The sequence below is a fragment of the Dipodomys merriami genome, unplaced genomic scaffold (assembly GCF_024711535.1).
Source record: "Dipodomys merriami isolate MVZ:Mamm:240054 unplaced genomic scaffold, mDipMer1.0.p SCAF_1, whole genome shotgun sequence".
Classification (NCBI taxonomy): Eukaryota; Metazoa; Chordata; class Mammalia; order Rodentia; family Heteromyidae; genus Dipodomys; species Dipodomys merriami.
In genome coordinates this window covers 11,869,062-11,887,117 of record NW_027202270.1, presented here as the reverse complement: position 1 = coordinate 11,887,117, position 18,056 = coordinate 11,869,062, and the positions used below count along the sequence as shown (strand labels likewise).

At 44.3% G+C, this 18,056-nt stretch overlaps 1 protein-coding gene across 6 annotated transcripts in view; it reads right to left on the bottom strand.

The window, feature by feature from the left end:
- Window positions 1–5,477: 5,477 nt before the first annotated feature.
- Dock10 (dedicator of cytokinesis 10) overlaps window positions 5,478–18,056 on the bottom strand; it is a 204,911-nt gene continuing 192,332 nt past the window's right edge. For 4 of the 6 annotated variants that reach the window (XM_070015913.1, XM_070015920.1, XM_070015928.1 and 1 more), the window contains exons 52-57: window positions 15,021–15,231; window positions 12,514–12,704; window positions 10,123–10,223; window positions 9,785–9,923; window positions 8,612–8,687; window positions 5,478–6,261 (exon numbers count right to left, since the gene is read on the bottom strand). In XM_070015913.1, the coding sequence (XP_069872014.1) occupies window positions 6,200–6,261; window positions 8,612–8,687; window positions 9,785–9,923; window positions 10,123–10,223; window positions 12,514–12,704; window positions 15,021–15,231 (780 nt within the window). In that variant the 3' untranslated portion in view covers window positions 5,478–6,199. The remainder of the gene's footprint in view (window positions 6,262–8,611; window positions 8,688–9,784; window positions 9,924–10,122; window positions 10,224–12,513; window positions 12,705–15,020; window positions 15,232–18,056) is intronic. The other 2 variants (XM_070015915.1, XM_070015939.1) reach the window with 1 other exon arrangement.

The following is an 18,056-nucleotide window of genomic DNA, read 5'->3' as shown; positions in this document are numbered from 1 at the left end:
ACTTTGCTGGGCTACATCCAATTTTACTTTGTGCTCTTTTATTCCTGCCAAATGTATGATGTTAGGAAATCTTCATTTCTGGGGTGTGGTACCTATCCATACCCTCTTGTGTTCTGACTCATTCCAAGCAGGATTGAGATAAGATAGAGAAGGAAAACAATGATGAGATTCAGCACAGCTGAGTTCTTTTGTAGAAGGTGGTGAGTCCTGGTTTACTCAGAGCTCTTATAGTTCAGGCTCAGCTGCTGAGTCTTAATAAAGCCATGGTAGCTGAATCCCAGTCCTTCAAAGGACAGATAATGATGGTTTCACAGCGTCATCCACAACTCCTAAGCTTAAAGTCCTAGTGGAAACATTTTTAAAAATTTTCCAGTTTTTGCAAGGGGCTATGCATTTCCCAAATGGAATAGGGAATCTGATAAACCTAAGGGAATTATTGGTTTTTTTGCTCAACTGTTCCAAAGGAGGGAGGCTGTAAAACTGACACCCCTATGCAATGTGTGATGAGCCTACATGGATGGTGTTTTCTTTTTCCCCAGTGAATATATCAAAAGCCCCGGGTACTACTTGGAAATGTTTCCAGAGAATCATCATCTAGATTCCTTTAGGTGGAGTTTCCAGTTTTAGTTCTGACTTCAAAAAGTAAAGATTCTTCTATTCTTATGATTTACATTTATTTCTAAAACTTTCCTATTAATCCTTATTTCTTTAAATAATTGCTCATCTACAGGGGAAATTCACAACTGCAATTCCCTCATTCTCTCTCTCTGTCTTTCTCTCTCAGTAAGAATTCAGATCCTGGCATTTGTAATGCAGGCATTTTACCATTTATACCTCCAGACCTCTGGTTATTTTTTAGATAGGCTATTAATTTTCCCAGGGTTGGCATATACTTCAATCCTCCTATTTATGTTTCTTGGCATAGTTGGGATGCCAGGCACAGAGTAACACTTATTTTTTTTATTTTTATTTTTTGCAATGGGGTCTCACAAACTTTTTGCCCTGTCTTGCCTGAAACTGTTATCCTCCACATTTCTGCCTCCTCAATAGCTAGGATTTCATGTGTGGGACACCATGCTAGGCCTCTTAGAAATGGAAAAGAACTCATGAAGCTCTGTGCAAGTATTTGAAATAAGCCTTCTCTATCGATTGGCCAGTCTGCAAAACATATTGCCAACACTTTCTTTGTAACAATCAAAACCAAACAACAATCTCACCCACTGTAGAATTGGTACTGTTTGTTCTTCTTTTGAGGAGATTTAAGAAAAGTTATCAGCTTCAGTAATAAACATCCTTCATACATAAGGAATAGATCCAAGAAAGAACAATGCTATAGGTATATCCTTAATAGCCAATGATGCAAAAAAATTACAAATGGATCCCAAATTCTCGACACCAGTTTTATTTAAAATATTTTCAACAATAAATGCTGCCCAATTATTCTGACCCTAAAACCATTCTTTCTTTGTATGAGATCGTGAATTTGATATAGGAATGTTTCAACCTTTCTGATCCATATTACTATTAGATCAAGCCTGAGCACTCAAGGTGGTTTATAATTTCCACCAAATTATTATTCCCCTCACCTGTTGATTCATACATACCTCTCCAAGGGTCAAGGGGAAGGCAAAAGTCTTCAAAGAATTCACACGGAGTTCTTTGCAGACACCTTCATAGTTTAATCCCCAATGCTCAGAACTCAAATGTGCTTCCGTGCCCTCCAGTTGTAGTAGATCTGCTGTGTGCTCACAGGAGAACCAGCTCTATCTTCTCATGCCTACCATAGGCAAATGAACTGCTTCCTGCCAGGAGTGGACCGTGTTTGTCCAGTAGACTATTGACCATCCAGTTTTGGCTTAGTCCCTCATGGGGTGGAGGTGTAGAGGACTGAGTAGCTCTCACAGGTCAGCTTTGACATGCCTTACACTCTCCTTCACTCATCCAAAAAACATTGCTGCACACCGGTGGTTCACGCCTGTAATCCTAGCTACTCAAGAGGCTGAGATCTGAGGATCATGGTTCAAAGCCAGCCCAGACAGGAAAGTCCGTGAGACTCTTAACTCTGATAAACCACCAGAAAACTGGAAGTCGTGCTGTGACTCAAGTGGTAGAGTGCTTGCTTTGAGCCGAAGAGTTGAGGGAAAGTGCCCAGGCCCAGAGTTTGAACTCTGACCAACCAAAAAAACAAAACAAAACAAAACAAAACAATCCCCCCCTTCCTCAAACCACATCAGGATCCTACATTCATTTTGCTCTGGCTTCTAACTACTTTTATAGGATTAATCACATGCAGAGCTCTCAGTGGGCCAGAATCTGCTCTCTGAGGTGAGGCTGGCACTTGTTGAATGGCATAGGAAGACAGCGAGTTTCTAGGATTTCTGATTAGATTCTATCAGTTCATGATTAACAGGACACATAAGTATACTGCCCTAAAAAAAAAAAAAAAACAACCCACATAGTTCCCTCTTGAATTCCAACAACTATTTAGTTAATTTAATGTAATTTGAATTCTTGCCTTGGACAAGAGGGATTCAGTTAAGAGCTATGTAGAGCTGGGATTGCTTCTTCCTCTCAAACCATCATGGAATGAGCTTCTTCCGGTCTGGTGATGAAACCTGGGGAGTGGGATCCTAGCCAGGAGCCATCTTCTCCCAGGAGTTCTGCAGCCTAAGAGATCGAGCCTGGGTTCTAAGGTCACGCTGGTGCACCACCCCAGCACCCCTTACACACGAATCAAGCTGGGTCCTGATGTGCATGAATTAGGCTTATGTGATTGGAAGACCGGAAAAGGGACTTTTCTTTCATAAGAGAAAGTAAGAGGGGGTTTTTAATTTAAAAATAGTAGCACAAATCAATTATACATAAGACTTTACTGTGTTATGTCCATACATGCACAGACTTTGATCAAATTCAGTCTTAACTGCTCTCTCTCTCTCTTCCTCCCTCTTTCCTAAGTTTTGATGGTTTTCATTATGTCATTTTTATACATACATACATTTTATCCCCTATCAGCACTTCCTCTTTTCTTTCCGTTATCACACTAGTTTCCCTCCAAACAACCCCTTTTACATCATGACATTATTATTATTATTATTAATTATTATTATTATTATTATTAAAGTCTTGATTCTGCACATGAGTAAAAATTGTAATATTTATCTCTCTGAGCTTGGCACCTCTCCAGTGCAGGGTACACAGAGGCAAGCATCCATGCTTATGAGGAAGGAAATGAGGTTCCTGATGGATCTTGCATGCCAATGATGCCTCTGCTCAATCATTTCCCAAACTTTCACGGATGCTAGCTGCATTCCGCATGACACATCCCACCTCATATATACATTTTCACTGGTGCAATTGTAAGCAGCGTAGGGACCACTTGTCACCCTGAAAGATTATTTGCCTGAAGGTCGTTTGGTCACATTTGCAATCGAGTAATTTTCATTTTCTGACACACATATTTACCAGTTGGGGAGGGTGTCTGCACATTGGCTACCATCATGAGGCAGTGACCCATCAACACACAGACAGGGTAAAATCTTCCTGCAGCAACATGCAGGGCTCTGAAGCCAAATAGCATCCCAGTGGGATCCCATTCCTACAGGCTTCCAAATGAGTGTAAACACAAAGGAGGGAGGTGCCCAGAGAGCTTCCGACCACGGACATTCAGATAGGAGCTGGTTGGTAACACAACAGAAGAAGCGTGTTTATTTCTTTACAGTCTGTCCACTTTGAAACAAGAATGGAAAGTGGTAGCTGTGGAGTAGAGTCATTATTCAATGAGGCGACAGAACCAGGGCTGATGACATCATGCACTGACATCACATGTTCATATCCCATGCTGATGTCACACATCCTACAACTACTTTTGCTGTGTTGGCTCTCAAGGGCTTATTTCCCATCTTTCTGGGAGATTAAGTACTATTTTTTTTAAACTGAGCTTATTTAAGGGATATTATTTCAAGGAAAAAATTTTAATATAAATCTTCATATTAAATCTTATTACCTTTTTTCATCTTTAACATGGATGAAAAAGAGCATGCAATATAATGTCGTGGTAATTCAAAATCAGGTAGTGACCCGATTATACTGTTGTGCAGTGTAATTAATTAGCCCAATGGCATCTCCTGCCTCAGTGGGTCTAAGAATCAAGAAAGCCTGCACACTAGATAGACTCTACTCCCAAGATTTTTGATTTGGATGGAAAAATATGCATTGAGGCATGTGTTTCCTGCTGATTCTTCAGCTGACCTGCTATCCACCATTAGACAGACATGAAAGGTTTGTCTAACTTCAGGTTCACCTAAGCCTATGGGCTCCAGGATGGACTGATTTAGGGGAGAAGCCTAGCAGGTAGAAGTTGGTTAGGGTGTGGTATGCAGTGTGGCCAGCCAGAAAGCACACGTACAAAGCTGGGTTTCATTTTAAGCAAATGATGCCGCAGTGGCCAGCAGTTGTGAGTCTTGGGACCACAACACCACAGAATGGAATTTGTCACTGAGAATCTATGATCGGCAAGATTACCAGGAAGCTGGGTAAGTTCGGATCACTTATGGTGGTCGCTGGTCGACTTAGGTTCAATTAAGCTCCATCTCCTGTGCTTTGGGAGGAAGATGGTGCAGAATCTCTGGGCTGCTTTTACAGCTTTAACCTGAAAGTGTCACGGCCACTGACTTCTACTTCATAATTCAGTGGGCATACTGGGTCACATGTTCGTGCTAACTTCAAAGAGGCAGAAAAGGGCAATCCTAGCAGGAGTTTATAGAGCGAAGAGCGGGGATGGTAGGGGGAAAACAAAAAAAAAAAAAAAAAAAAAAAATAAGAGAAAAAAAGAAAATGGAAGATTTGTCAGCAGTCCTAGTAACCATCACAATCCTTATGATCCTTGCTCAACGTGTTTTCCCCAAGTCATTCTAATACTATCCTACAAGTCATTCTAATACTATCCTAGCTTTGGGTTAAATTCATCTTTGGGAGGTTGAGGTTCTTTTCTGGCATCTTGTAAGGTTTCTTGAATGGTGAGTATGGAAATGCCTTCAATAGCCCTTTAACCAGCCACTGTACTATTAACCCACCCACTCTTCAAGAGAAAATCAAGCTGGGCATGGTAGCAAATGCCTGTATTCTAGCACTTGTGTGTGTGTGTGGGGGGGGAATACAGGGTGAGGGGGAGGAGGATCATGAATTCAAGACTAGCCTGGGCTATTTCTTTTTGTTTTTGTTTTTGTTGTTGTTGTTGTTCATTGTGGGGCTTGAACTCTGGGATTGGGTGCTGTCCCTCAGCTCTTCAGCTTAAGGCTAGCACTCTACCACTTAAGCCACAGTGCTACTTCCAATTTTTTCTGCTTATGTGGTGCTGAGGAATTGAACCCAGGGCCTCATCCATGCGAGGCAAGCACTCTACCACTGGAACCACCTTCCTAGCCCCTAGCCTGGGCTATTTCTAAAATCATAAATAAAATAAACAGGAAGAAACCAAATGCAAAGTAACCATATTTTTTATTTCTATTAACAACAACAAAATACCTCTATAATTTCACATCCCATTGCATTTAAAAGCACATATATTACAAATAAAAGAACTTCACAAACTTTGAAGATTAGTATATATGAACACTTTTTTTACACATACACAAATATTTTAATATAATGGTATCTGAAATGTTATTCATATAATTTTAGTACTGTTGAAAGAACTAAAAACATTCTTTTAAATTTGGTAAAAACCATATATTGTACAATCTGCTATTTACATCTGAAATATCCTTAAATGTTACAAAAACATTCATTTTGACCTTTAAAATATGTGGACGGGGACTGGGTCTTGAACTCATTATATCCGATAGCAAAAAACTTGGGGTTTGTTCTTGAGCTGAACATTCATTGGCATTTCATGGCAAATATTCAGCTTGACTTGATCAACACTATTCCAAGAAAACAAAACAAAACCGAAGTCATAGGGAAAATGTGCAAATTCACAGGCTTGCAAAATTCTCAAGCTAGCGAGGTAAACAAAAATGTTAACGCTGGAAAAAAAACACACACAAAAAACCTTCAAATAAATTAAATGTCTCTCTGTTGTCCCCGAGATGAGTGGCCAGTTGAGAGAATTCCTGGTGAGCTGTGTCTCGTTCTGCTGAGCTAAGCTCACACTTCGGCACTGGCGGAGGGGGAGATGGTGGGTGCGGCTGGCGTGGCCTTGCTAATTATACGAGTGCTGGGGTGCTCCGCTCCGCGCTTTGCTAGGTCGTCCCTGCCCGTAATCTTAAGACAACACAAATCACATTAGGACAAAGAGGATAATGAGAGACTAGAGAGCTATTAAAACCCAGAACAGTAATTGTGTGTGTGTGTGTGTGTGTGTGTGTGTGTGTGTGTGTGTGTTTGTGTGTGTGTGTGTGTATTCACGCGCACGTGCACGCCACTACTGAGGCTCAAACTCAGGGTCTTATGCTCAAGCGAGGCTTTTTTGCTCAAGGCTGTAGTTCAACCACCTGTGCTAGATCTCCACTTCTGGAGTTTTTCTGGTTAAGTGGAGATGAGAGTCTCATAGACTTTTTTGCCCAGGCTGGTTTGAACTGCAATCATTAGGCTCAGTCTCCTGAGTAGCCAGGATTACAGGCATGAGCCATGGGCACCCAGCTGGAAGAGTGGTTTTTCATCCCCAGGGGTGTCTGTCAAATTTAAAACACGTTTGTCAAAGTAGATCTGAAAACTTTCCCCAAGCCAGGTGCTAGTTATTACGGCAATCGTTAGATTAGCTTCGTTTTCTCTTTGACGATCAGATATACATTTATAAAAGTTTCAGCGCTACTTATAACTGTGTTTAGGTAATTCTAAGATTCATTCTACAAATTTATGTCCATTCATTTACTGTCAGAATCTATTGAAAAAGAAAGAGGAAACTGGAAACCTCATTTTCATGTTTGCATTAATGGAAAAATACAGAAAGAAAACTAATCTTGACCTGATTTAACTGCAGAAAAGTATTTATGTCAAAATAAAATGATACTTCTCTTAAGATCTATTAAGATAATGATATCTGAACACGGGAGCAACAGCAGAGATACTTAGTGACTAGTTAAGGTTGTGGGTATGAAGATTTCCCCACGCCTTCTCATATTACAATGCTGAGACACAGCCATTAGCTCAGTACTCAGCATGAACACCAGAGGCTAGAGATACATTTTATGATCAATGCCACAGGCTCTTTACAAACATTTGCCTGATGATAATATTCTCAGAAACATCCAAGGCTGACAATCATATACCTCACATTCTTGGCACCCTATGGGAACAATTCTGGTCCTTTCTTTAGATTTTAAATTAGATCTCAGTGCCACAGCTAATTTCCTGAGGCTTACAATCAGCACACTGACTGCTGACACAGTCCAAGTGAGCACCTGCGTTTATGTTTTCCTGCATACTTGTGTGCATTATTTTGGCCTTAGCCAAAGGAAGCGTTGTCTGTTGAGCAATTATGGTTGTCTCTATTGCCTTTCGCCAGTCCAAATGACTTGGTGTCCACATCTTCACTTTCTAGTGTTTATTTTCTCCCATCCCACTCTCATCCTTCTTTCTGAAGAATTTTTCTACAAAAGGTGGCTGTAGACACTTCTAGCTAAGACTTTTCTGGAAACTCTTGGAGTGAATTGAATAATGACATCTGTGTTTCTATTTTTAGTTTTCTACCTATCAATTTAAATGGTTTCTGCTTTGTGAAGTTCACTGGCGAAGTTCTTACTCCATTTATTTTCTATATGTAGCTGCGTCCCGAGTCTATATGTTAATATTTAGGAAGGGAAAGGCATTTTCTTAGATTATCAGTTATATAACAAATCCTTAGTCAAGCTCAGGACCAGGAGAAATTTGATCTTTCCTGCCAATAGATTCATTCTTTTTCTTTTTAATTTTTACAAGTCGGGGGCTTGAACTCGGGGCCTAGGCACTGTTTCTGAACTTTTTGCTCAAGGTAGAGCTTTCCAGTTGAGCCACAGCTCTGCTTCTGTCTTTTTGGTGGTTAATCAGAGATAAGAGTTTCATGGACTTGCTTGGGCTGGCCTCAAACCATGATCCTCAGATATTAGCCTCCCGAGTAGCTAGGATTGCAGATGTGAGCCATCAGCCCCTGGCCAGATCTATTTATTTTACTGGATAATAAGCTGACACAATGCACCGGTTCTTCTCTTTGGGTCAGTTTCCAGGAAACAGAGAGCTACTTTTGACTTCTTTTAGAAGAAGTTTTCTGGAAGAGTTATTTTTTCTCTCCTCTTTGTGCCTTCATATTTCTATTGTTGTTTTAGGACTTTAGAGTATAGCATAAATGATTTAGCACTTTGCTTTAGAAAGAAATTGAGTTCCAAACCATTTTAGAAGCTGATGGAGTATGAATTTTCTCTTAAAATTGTGCTGTTAATTTTAGCTTTCATCATTTGGCTTTTCTTTTTCCATTGCCTATCTTAAAGTGGAAATAAAGTTGTTTCATACTCGAATCCAAGCTAACAGAGCAGCAGCAGCTTACTATAAAGGTGATGGGGGAAATAAAGAGCTGGGGAGAAGGGGGTGGACAGAAGGCCACGGAGGACAGAGTAGATGTAAGAAGAGGAAAACATACCACTCTTGCTCACAGTACTGAGGGACATGCTAGACACAGAAGAACAGAAGCTGTATAAACACGGACCTCGACAGAGCTGCCAGGAAAAAAAAGAGAAAAGCATGTGTGCCAGAAGGTTCAAGGGTAGAAACCATTACAGCTGGAAACAAGCACACCTTCACCATGGTTCACTCCCTGCTCTTACAGCCATTGTTCCCCAGATTCATGATTTCATCCTTACCTCCCAGCATTTCCAGAGTGTTTTATTTCCCATTATGCCTCAATGATCCCTAACCATCACTACCTCTATGAGAAATGCTTTTTGGTAGGATTTCATCCTCTCTAACTATTTCTTTCTCTAGCTACTATGGAGAGTTAAAGAATAGGGAAGACGAAGGAAAAGAAGAAGGAAAGCCAAACACGTGGGGCATGCAATTAGAGCAACAGGTTCAATACTTGTCATGTTCTGTGAGTACTGTTATCTATGCTAGACTATTGAAGGAAAGGAAAGGCGGATGCCCTCGAATGAGTGAGTGGTACGTAGAAATACTGCTAGAATAGTTCAGGTTCTGCCCCTCAACAATTCTGTAAAGGACACATCTAACTTCTGGAAGGGACCCTGGCTGGTGGAAGGTCCAGGTAGAGTGTGAGTGCATTGGATTTTTGGCTTTCACTGATGTGATTTTTAGCAACTTCCCCTCCCCCTCTCCCTATTCTCTCAAGAGTGTGAATGGCTGTTCTTTGTGCAAACCGTATAGAACATGGTGGATTCAGGCCCAAGATCATGGGTAATACCTTGCATGTGGGCTAGGGATTGCATTTTAAACCCATGTGCAAGAGGATGCTAGGCAAAAATCTTGCAAGGACTACATCTGAGGCTCTTTTTGAGCATCGTGCAGAGACCCTTAGTGGCAGATAGGTACAACACCTATCCCATCCCGTGGAGTTGTGCAGGGGTGTTCTGAGGCGCTCCTGAACTAGTTCAAGTTCTGCAGCTGCAGCTCTAAAACTACAGAGAGCATCTGGATTCTCTTCTGTAGATGTTTCTCTACTCTGATCTCCGCTTTGAGCCAAGGATGCTTAGGTGGAGGATGAAAGGACAGTGATTTCTGCGGCAAGCAGAGACTCCCTCAGCCTTCCAGCATTGGGTGCTTTCTAGCTCCTGATGGGGCACGCACGGTCAGGGAGGCTCACCTGCTCATTCATGACGGCAGACAGCTCACTGAGCATGTCCTTGTAATGAGAGCGCAATTCTTCCTGGTACTCCAGCTGGTCCTCCTTGATGAGGCGCTCATTCACGTCCAGAGCCTGCCCACAGGCATCTGCAAATTGCCTTTAGCAACAGTAGGAAACAGATTTAAAACTGATCACGGGCAGAGGCGTTGCATTCAGTCACTGTGAAGTCCAAGGTGGGCTGTGGACAGACTCCCACCACCTTGAAGAGGGTCAGTCGCAAGGCTTTCTGGGTAATTCCTGCTGCTCTGTGTGAAGGAGATTGAGGAAAGCATTCTAACAAACCAAGAGAATCTTACCTGAAGATCTCCTTCAAGAGCTTGACTTGGTTGTCAGGGTATTTCTTGGCATTTGTTTCTTCAAGGAAAGCGCGTGCGTAGGCCATTGGCCCAGCATTGACCTAGTGAGGACAAGAGAATGAGCTGAGGCTGAATGTCTTGCTCCTAGAAGGACAGACTGCTGTTTGTGCTGCTTTCATGTCAAACGGATGCTCTCGCCACGTGTGATGCATGACCTGTGTGCGTTGTGTCTGGGTTTCTCTGGCTAGTCACCAAGGCACTAACAGGAGTGACAGAGCTTTGGACTTCCCTGTCACCTCTCTCTTTCTAGATCTTTCCCATGTGGTCATGCCTGCGCACTACTCCTCCTCTTTACTTGGTAGCTTTGCAAAGTAAGAGTCTCATGGATTTTTCTGCCTGGACTAGCTTCGAACCTCAATCCTCAGCTTAAGTACACTCACTGGGTTTTAATCAGATGCTTACTGTACTAGTCGGCCTTCTTTTCCAGTAACATTAAACACATAACTATTTTGGAAAGTCATTCTACAGGGTTGAAGGGCCTGAGCCGGGGAATCTATGCCACTGTGTGCCACTTGACAGCCTAGCCTCAATTTTGGCTCAACGAGGCATCTCTCAGATTTGCCAAAGGAACGCACAACACCATCTGTAGTTTTCTTCAGTGCTAGGAGTCGAACCCAGGACCTCAAGTGTGGTAGCTAAGTGCAGTACCACTGAGCTACATTCCCACCTCCACAATACCGGGTTCTGTTCCCACTTATGTGCAGGAGCAAGCTCACACCAGTGGCTGTGGGGGCTGGAAAGGAATAGGGTGAAAGACGGGAGGTAATATTGTGTGTCTAAATAGACTCCGGGGCCTTGGGCCCACCGGTGGGGAAGATGTATCATGGCTGCAGGGTGTTTTCTTTTCCTTTTCCAGCTCCATCCTCTACTCAGCCATGTGCTCGGGAAGCTGACTTGTGTGGAGAAGAGCAAGGCTTCCCTTGTCTGGTGGACTTTTATTTTGAAGTAGCCAGTGGTGGATCACAGACAAGAAGAATGAGGACAGCTCATTTGGTTTGTTTTTCTTTTTTAATTTTTGCCAGTACTGGGGCTTGAACTCGGGGACTGGGTGCTATGGCTCCTGGTTAGCTCTGCCAACTTGGGCCATACCTCTACTTCTGTCCTTTTGGTAGTTACCTGGAGATAAGAATCTCATGGATTCTTCTGCCTGGGCTAGCTTTGAACCTCAATCTTCACATCTCAGTCTCTTACACAGCTAGGATGTCAGGTGAGAGCCGCCTCGCTTGAAACGGGCATCAATTCTGACATTTAAAAATACTGCGGGGCTGGGAATGTGCTTAGCGATGGAGCGCTTGCCTCGCATGCACAAAGCCCTGGGTTCGATTCCTCAGCACCACATAAACAGAAAAAGCCGGAAGTGGTGCTGTGGCTCAAGTAGTAGAGCATTCGCCTTGAGCAAAAAGAAGCTCAGGAACAGTATCTGGGCCCTGAGTTCAAGCCCCAGGACTGGCAAAAAAAAATAATAATGCAATTAGATAAAATGCTATCTTGATCACTGATTCGGTTTTGTGCTTCACTGTCTTCTCCTTGGGCCAGGCCAAACTGGGTGCCAAGTGCCAAGGCCAGTGCCAAGTCAGCACCCCTACAGTCCCTAGTGGGGCATGAGGTGAAGCTTCCTCCTTATCAGGGGCCTCGCCTGCCCATGCTCACTGGGACCCTGGCTACCCTCTCGGATCCCAGGGACCCTCTGGTGCTGGTGTGTTCAGAGCTGGGCTGGCCATTCCCCCTGAGCGGGGGGCCCCTGCACCGGCCTGGCTGGTTTTCTTCTAGGCTCCTCCCACTTTTGCAAACAGTTTATTGAGTTGATTCTCCTCAGTCTGATATCTCCTCCACCTGCTGCCTCTCACAACCCCGAGAAACACGGATGCACATTTTATGAACTAGTAAGCTTTCTTTTAGATTTGCTTTAGAATGATGTTTATAAGGCTCCTCATGACAGACCGGAATGGAAATGCCATGGTTATTCACTGGTTCAGTCAGTTCAGTGGGAGGCAGATACAGGACATTGTTTATCCAGAGAAGCTAGAACGGAAGGAAGAGGTGGGGAGGAGAGGATATTCTCTTGTAGCTAAATGAGGTATTTCTGTAGGTGCCTGGCACTAACCCGTGTGCATTTCAACTGCACAGGATTTTAAAAGACTCAGATAACGCTTTGAGATGGGCTCATCAATAGCACAAATGTCTGGAAGTAAAAACTTCCCAGGGTGCTGTGCGCAGCCCAGAGGTGGGGATGGACACTCACTGGCCTGCGGGCCGACACTGCCCCACCGTGGCCGGGCCCGGTATGCCTCTCAGGAAGATAAACGGCCTGTCTAGGAGGTGCCCACTAACCTTCACGCTGACGCTTCCCTGCAGTTTGAGCTGCAGTCGGATCATGTCCACCTCGTCCATGGTGCAGAGCTGGTTCAGCTCAGAAACCTTCCTGGACATCTCATCAATGGCCACCTCAATCGGATTCAGTTCGGTGCTCGACTGGCTGATGACCTGGATCCTCTTCTTCACATAGGGGAACAGATGGCTTGCTGCACAGGAGCCACGAGAAGGGGTTTGAAGGGTTAGCCAGGAGCCCAGGCGCACCCTGGAACTGTCTAGGGGGCGTTGTCTTCTTTCATGGCGCACACATGCCATCTGTGTGTTTTTCATGAGGAGTCTGAGTTTCTTTTCCCCCAGGGGCCGTCTGCTCTCCTATTTCCTAGCTTTGGCCCCAGCTACGCTCACCTGGCTTCTCTCCTTCCCTTCCCTACCTAACACGAGCTTTCCCACAGGGCCAGATGAAGGCTCTTGTTATTGGTTGCCAGGAGTTAGCTGCAACTCAGGGCCTTGGGAATCTCATCTTGTTTGTGGTTTTCTTTCCTTCAAGGTTGGTACTCTCCTATTTGAGATCAGGATATCAAGAGTAACTATACAGTGGAAAGTTTAAAGATGACAGATTTCATTGCAATTTGGAACTCAAATTCTCCACTAGCCCACAAGAATCACTGCAGAAATAATACACTGAATAGTATAGGGTCACTTGTTTTTTTTGGGGGGGCGGGAGAGGCTGAACTCAGGGCCTGATGGCTGCTAAACAGGCACTCTATCACTTTATCCATGCCCCGAATCCCTTGATTTTTTTGGCCAGTGCTGGGGCTTGCCCTCACACAGCTCCATTTCCAGCTTTTCTGCTAGCTAATTGCTAAGAGTATCATGAACTTTCCTGACTTGGCTGGCTTTGAACTGTGATCCTCAGATCTCCGCTGCCTTAGAAGCTAAGATTATAGGCACGAACCACCAAGACCTGATTCTTTTTTTTTTTTTTTTCATTTTTAAATCACATAATCTCTGGATCCATTTCCTCTTTTTTGGGGGGGTCCAGTCATGGGGCCTGAACTCTGGGCCTGGGCACTGTCCCTCAGTTCTTCAGCTCAAGGCTAGCACTCTACCACTTGAGCCACAGCGCCACTTCTGGCTTTTTTCTTTTTGCTTATGTGGTGCTGGGGAATCGAACCCAGGGCCTCAGGCATGCAAGGCAAGTGCTCTACCACTGAGCCACCTTCCCAGCCCTGGATCCATTTCCTTAAGGCGACCTCTAATGAGTGAGGAGTCGGTGGGTGTCTGAAGGATGGAGGACAGGGCATTGGGAGGCACTCTGTCTCTCCTTCCTTAATGCTCTCATCGTCTCCACACAGCGTGTGACCCTCTGGCGTGCCCCTGCTTCCTCTGTTACACTGTGCTGGCCAGGCACTCTTGCTTTACTCCTCTTTTTTCCAACCAGACTGAATATCTTGAGGACCCAAACCTTTTTTATTTTCTTTTATGTTGTTGTTTATGCATATACCCGTACTGAGGCTTGAACTCAGAACTTTATGTTCTCATTTAGCACCACCAAGGCTGGTGCTCTATCGCTTACACCACACTGCAATTTTGGCCTTTTGCTGGTTAACTGGAGGAAAGCATCTCATGAACTTGTCTGCACAGACTGGCATCTGCGATGGTCAGATGTCAGCCTCCTGAGTCGCCTGGATTGCAGATATGAGCTGCCTGAGAATCATGTTGTGATTGATTTATTTTTAAGTTTGAGGGAATTGCCAGGACCTGGACACTACACCCCCTAGACACTCATGGATGGTCTGTTGAATGACAAGATGACAAAGTCATAGAGTAGATCTCAGCGGTACTGGGTGTGACATGCATGCTGCTGTCTGCATTGATTTTAGAGATGAAGCATGTACATTTCAGTGGGTAAAATCTTGCCCCAAAGCACATGCAGATAGTTGTCCACCGTGATGTAGTTCAGGACAGTCTCCACGGGCACAGGGAAATGTTCCATTTCTGTGCTTTTCCCCAGACACTGACATTATGACTCTGGTGAACATCCAGTCTAAAGGGTAGGCGAAGTGCTGTGACATAACTCCATTGACAACCTCGCCTCCAGTTTCCTTCTCAAGGGACTCTTAAGCTTGGTGCTGGTGGCTCACACCTGTAATCCTACCTACTCAGGAGGCTGAGATTGGAGGACTGTGGCTTGAAGCCAGCTGGGACCAGAAAGTCTGTGAGACTCCACTCTCCAATTAACCAGCAAAAAGCCCAAAGTGTAGATGTGAGCTGTGGCTCCAGTGGTAGAGCACTAGCCTTGAGCAAAGAAGCTAAGTGACCACATCCAGACCCTGAGTTCAAGTCCTAGTGACAGTGCACGCATGTGTGCGCACACACGCACACACACACACACACACACACACACACACACATCTAAATCATATTGAGCACTTCTCTACAGGCCTGAAATGACTCTGAACTTCTAACGATAGTCCTGTCCTGGCACTGGCACCTTTGGGCGGCTGCCCGGGACGTGCACCTACTTGTGAGGATGGTCCTGCGTTTGCACTGCTCCGCCACTCCCCCGTGCTTCTTGCCGGACAGCGTGAAGGGGGTCTCGAACACAAAGCGGTTGATGTTGTGGTGCATTTCAAAATCTGTCCTGCGGTCCTCGATCTCCTTCTCTTCGAAGAATGGTGTGACGTAGGTGACCTGGATGTAGGCGTACTTGGGGTCTAACTCCTTGGGGTTTACCTGCGTGAACACACATGGGGTGCAGGTAGTAGTGAGCCACAGCGAGTTGGAAGGGCAGGCGGGGAGCTCTGGTTTCTCTGGCTGGAGAGCAGGGGATGGCTCCTGTGGGAACGGGGAGCAGCGATGGAAAACCTGACTGACAGCGGCCAAGCAACCCAGCCGCTGGGCTGCAACGCACTGAAGTTCTTTGCAATGTTTAAGTGCCTGGCTGGGGCTGATGATTTCATCTTCCATTTACTGTGCTCCTGTAAAGATGATCCAGCATTGGCCTCTGCGTGGAAACTAGAAACCGGTTTCTACTTATCCCCCTGGGGTGTGGCCATGAACTCCGACTGGCGCTCTTGGCTTTGGGTTTGTAATGGGAAGGAATTCACCTGTCTATTTGCCCGATCAGCTGAGTTAGTCTGTTTCATAACTGCCAAGCTTTGTGTTTTCCAAACTCAAACCTCTTATCAGCCACAAATCATTGCATCCCAGTGAGCACTACTGGGGATTGTATTTGGGATCTAGAACCATGGAGCCACATTTCCAACCCTCTTTACATCGCATCATTCACGTTCAAGATAGGGTCCCGCTTTAGGCTTGAGCTGACCTAGGCTGTGATCCTCTTTCTTGCTCTCCCCCATGTCTCTAGAGATGACAGGAACAAACCAGTGTCCTGGGACATTGTACTTCCCTCTAACTGGAAAATACACATGCGACACCATGCCCAACCACTGGTTGAGATGGAGTTCTGTGAACTTTTATGCCCAGGCTAGACTCTAACAATGATCCTCTGATTTCTACTTCCTAATTAGCCAGGATTATAGACCTAAGCCACCACGGCCAATCACTGCATTGGTGATGAGGCTGGACAAACGGAAGGAAGACAGCCTCTTTTCTAATAACCCCTTGCTACTGTGCTTATTATTTAAATATTTTGCCTGATTGTGTAGTTATCTACTACACTGATAGTTGTTTTTTTCTTTTCTCTCCAAGTTTCTTTCTGCCCAATCACTGCCTATTCATTTCTAGAGATTTGAGGAGCCCCATTCACTTTAAGAGTAGGGTTCAAAGTGGCCTAATTTTTCCAAGGCCACCAGCTGGTAAGTGGTGGTAAATGGTGGAAGAATATAAACCCACATTATTCTGCTGCCAGACATGGCCTTTTCCTCCTCTTAAGGAACGTGTCTGCCTGTGCAGAGAATGAGACTGAACTCTTCAGATAGAGGGCAATGAGGATCAGATTTACACAGTGTCGGCACAGACCCAGTCATCTTCCATCTTTTGCTCAGACTCCTTCAAATACCAGTTTTGTAAAAGAAGAGGGACAAAAATATGTCACCGGATACCAGCTTTTTCAGCACCATGGTTTTTTGTTTTTCTTTCTTCTCCCCATCAAACCTTTCTTTCTTTTCTTTTTTTTTAATTGTGAAAATACCGTACAGAGGAGTTACATGGGCAAGATAATGAGTACATTATTTATCAAGCATTGTTGCCTCCTCCTTTGTTTCCCCTTCCCATCTCCCTCCCCACCCCCCCCTTCCCAGATCCCCTGACGCCCCTCGCCAAAGTTGTAAAGTTCGTTTTTCGACATAACAATTTGTACAGCTCATTGTTGCAATGGGTCCACCTGTATCCCTATTTAAACGATTGTTTTTTTTCCCTTCCCCTCCACAAATTATACCAACATCAGATACAGTGAAAGCGGGGTTATACCGTGGGAGAGGGACGTACAAAGCAACAAAGAAATAATCTTATAAATATGTTAGAAACAATCGCATGAAAGGAAAAACATTTGAATATTTATCTTGGGGTTCATTTCACCTAACACCGACTTATCTGACCTTTTCTGCGTGTCTCAGACATATACTAGTTATTGCAAGTAAGGGAAACCATGGGACCTATGTTCAAACCTGTCTCTCAAAGACAGAATCCATTTTCAAAGATGGGATCTTTCAGTGGCAGAATCTATCTTGCCCTTCTCTGCATACCATTGCCCCTTGCCTTCTTCTGGGCATCACAGAACACTCCTACAATCCCAGCTCAAAAGTCACCTGCTCTGGGAGCATTACAGACCCCAAATGCGCTTGTGTTGAGAGTCACGTGTTCTGGTTATTCCTGGGCCACTCAGCAATGGCAGACCATTGCGTTCTGCTGAATGGACCAATCACACATGGGCGTCTCTTATTAGTCCCACGTGACCAGAAGGTCTGGGAAGAATAGAATCTGTGCTACTGATCCTTATTTTTGGGTTTGGCAGGCAGTGGTGCTCACAAAAGGCTGATTAAGTGAAGGAGAACATATGAGAAATTTCTAAGTGATGTCATGAGGTGTAACCATTTCCTTTGTGGAGCCAGTGAGAAGTTGGGTTTTAACAAGTTAATACAAGGTAATGACAAGAATCGTTTAGTCTATCATAGAAATAGCTCTCGAAATTGGTGTGTGAGGGCTGGGAATGTGGCTTAGTGGTAGAGCGCTTGCCTGGCATGCATAAAGTCCTGGGTTCGATGTCTCAGTACCACATAAATAGGAAAAACCAGAATTGACTCAAGTGTTAGAGGGTTAGCCTTGAGCAAAAGAAAATCAGGGACAGTGCCTAGGCCCTGAGTTTAAGCCCCAGGACTGGTAAAAAATCTCTGTGGCCCAGAGATAAACTTTTTTTTTTATTTGTATTGGTGCTTGAACCCAGGGCTTGGACACTGTCCCTTAGCTTTTATTGCTTAAGGCTGGAACTCTCCATTGAGCCACAGCTCCACCTACAACTCCTTGATTAAATAAATACTTTCAGCGTGCTATTTTCTCTACCTTTGGGACCAATTACATTAACATTTTAATTGCTGTTC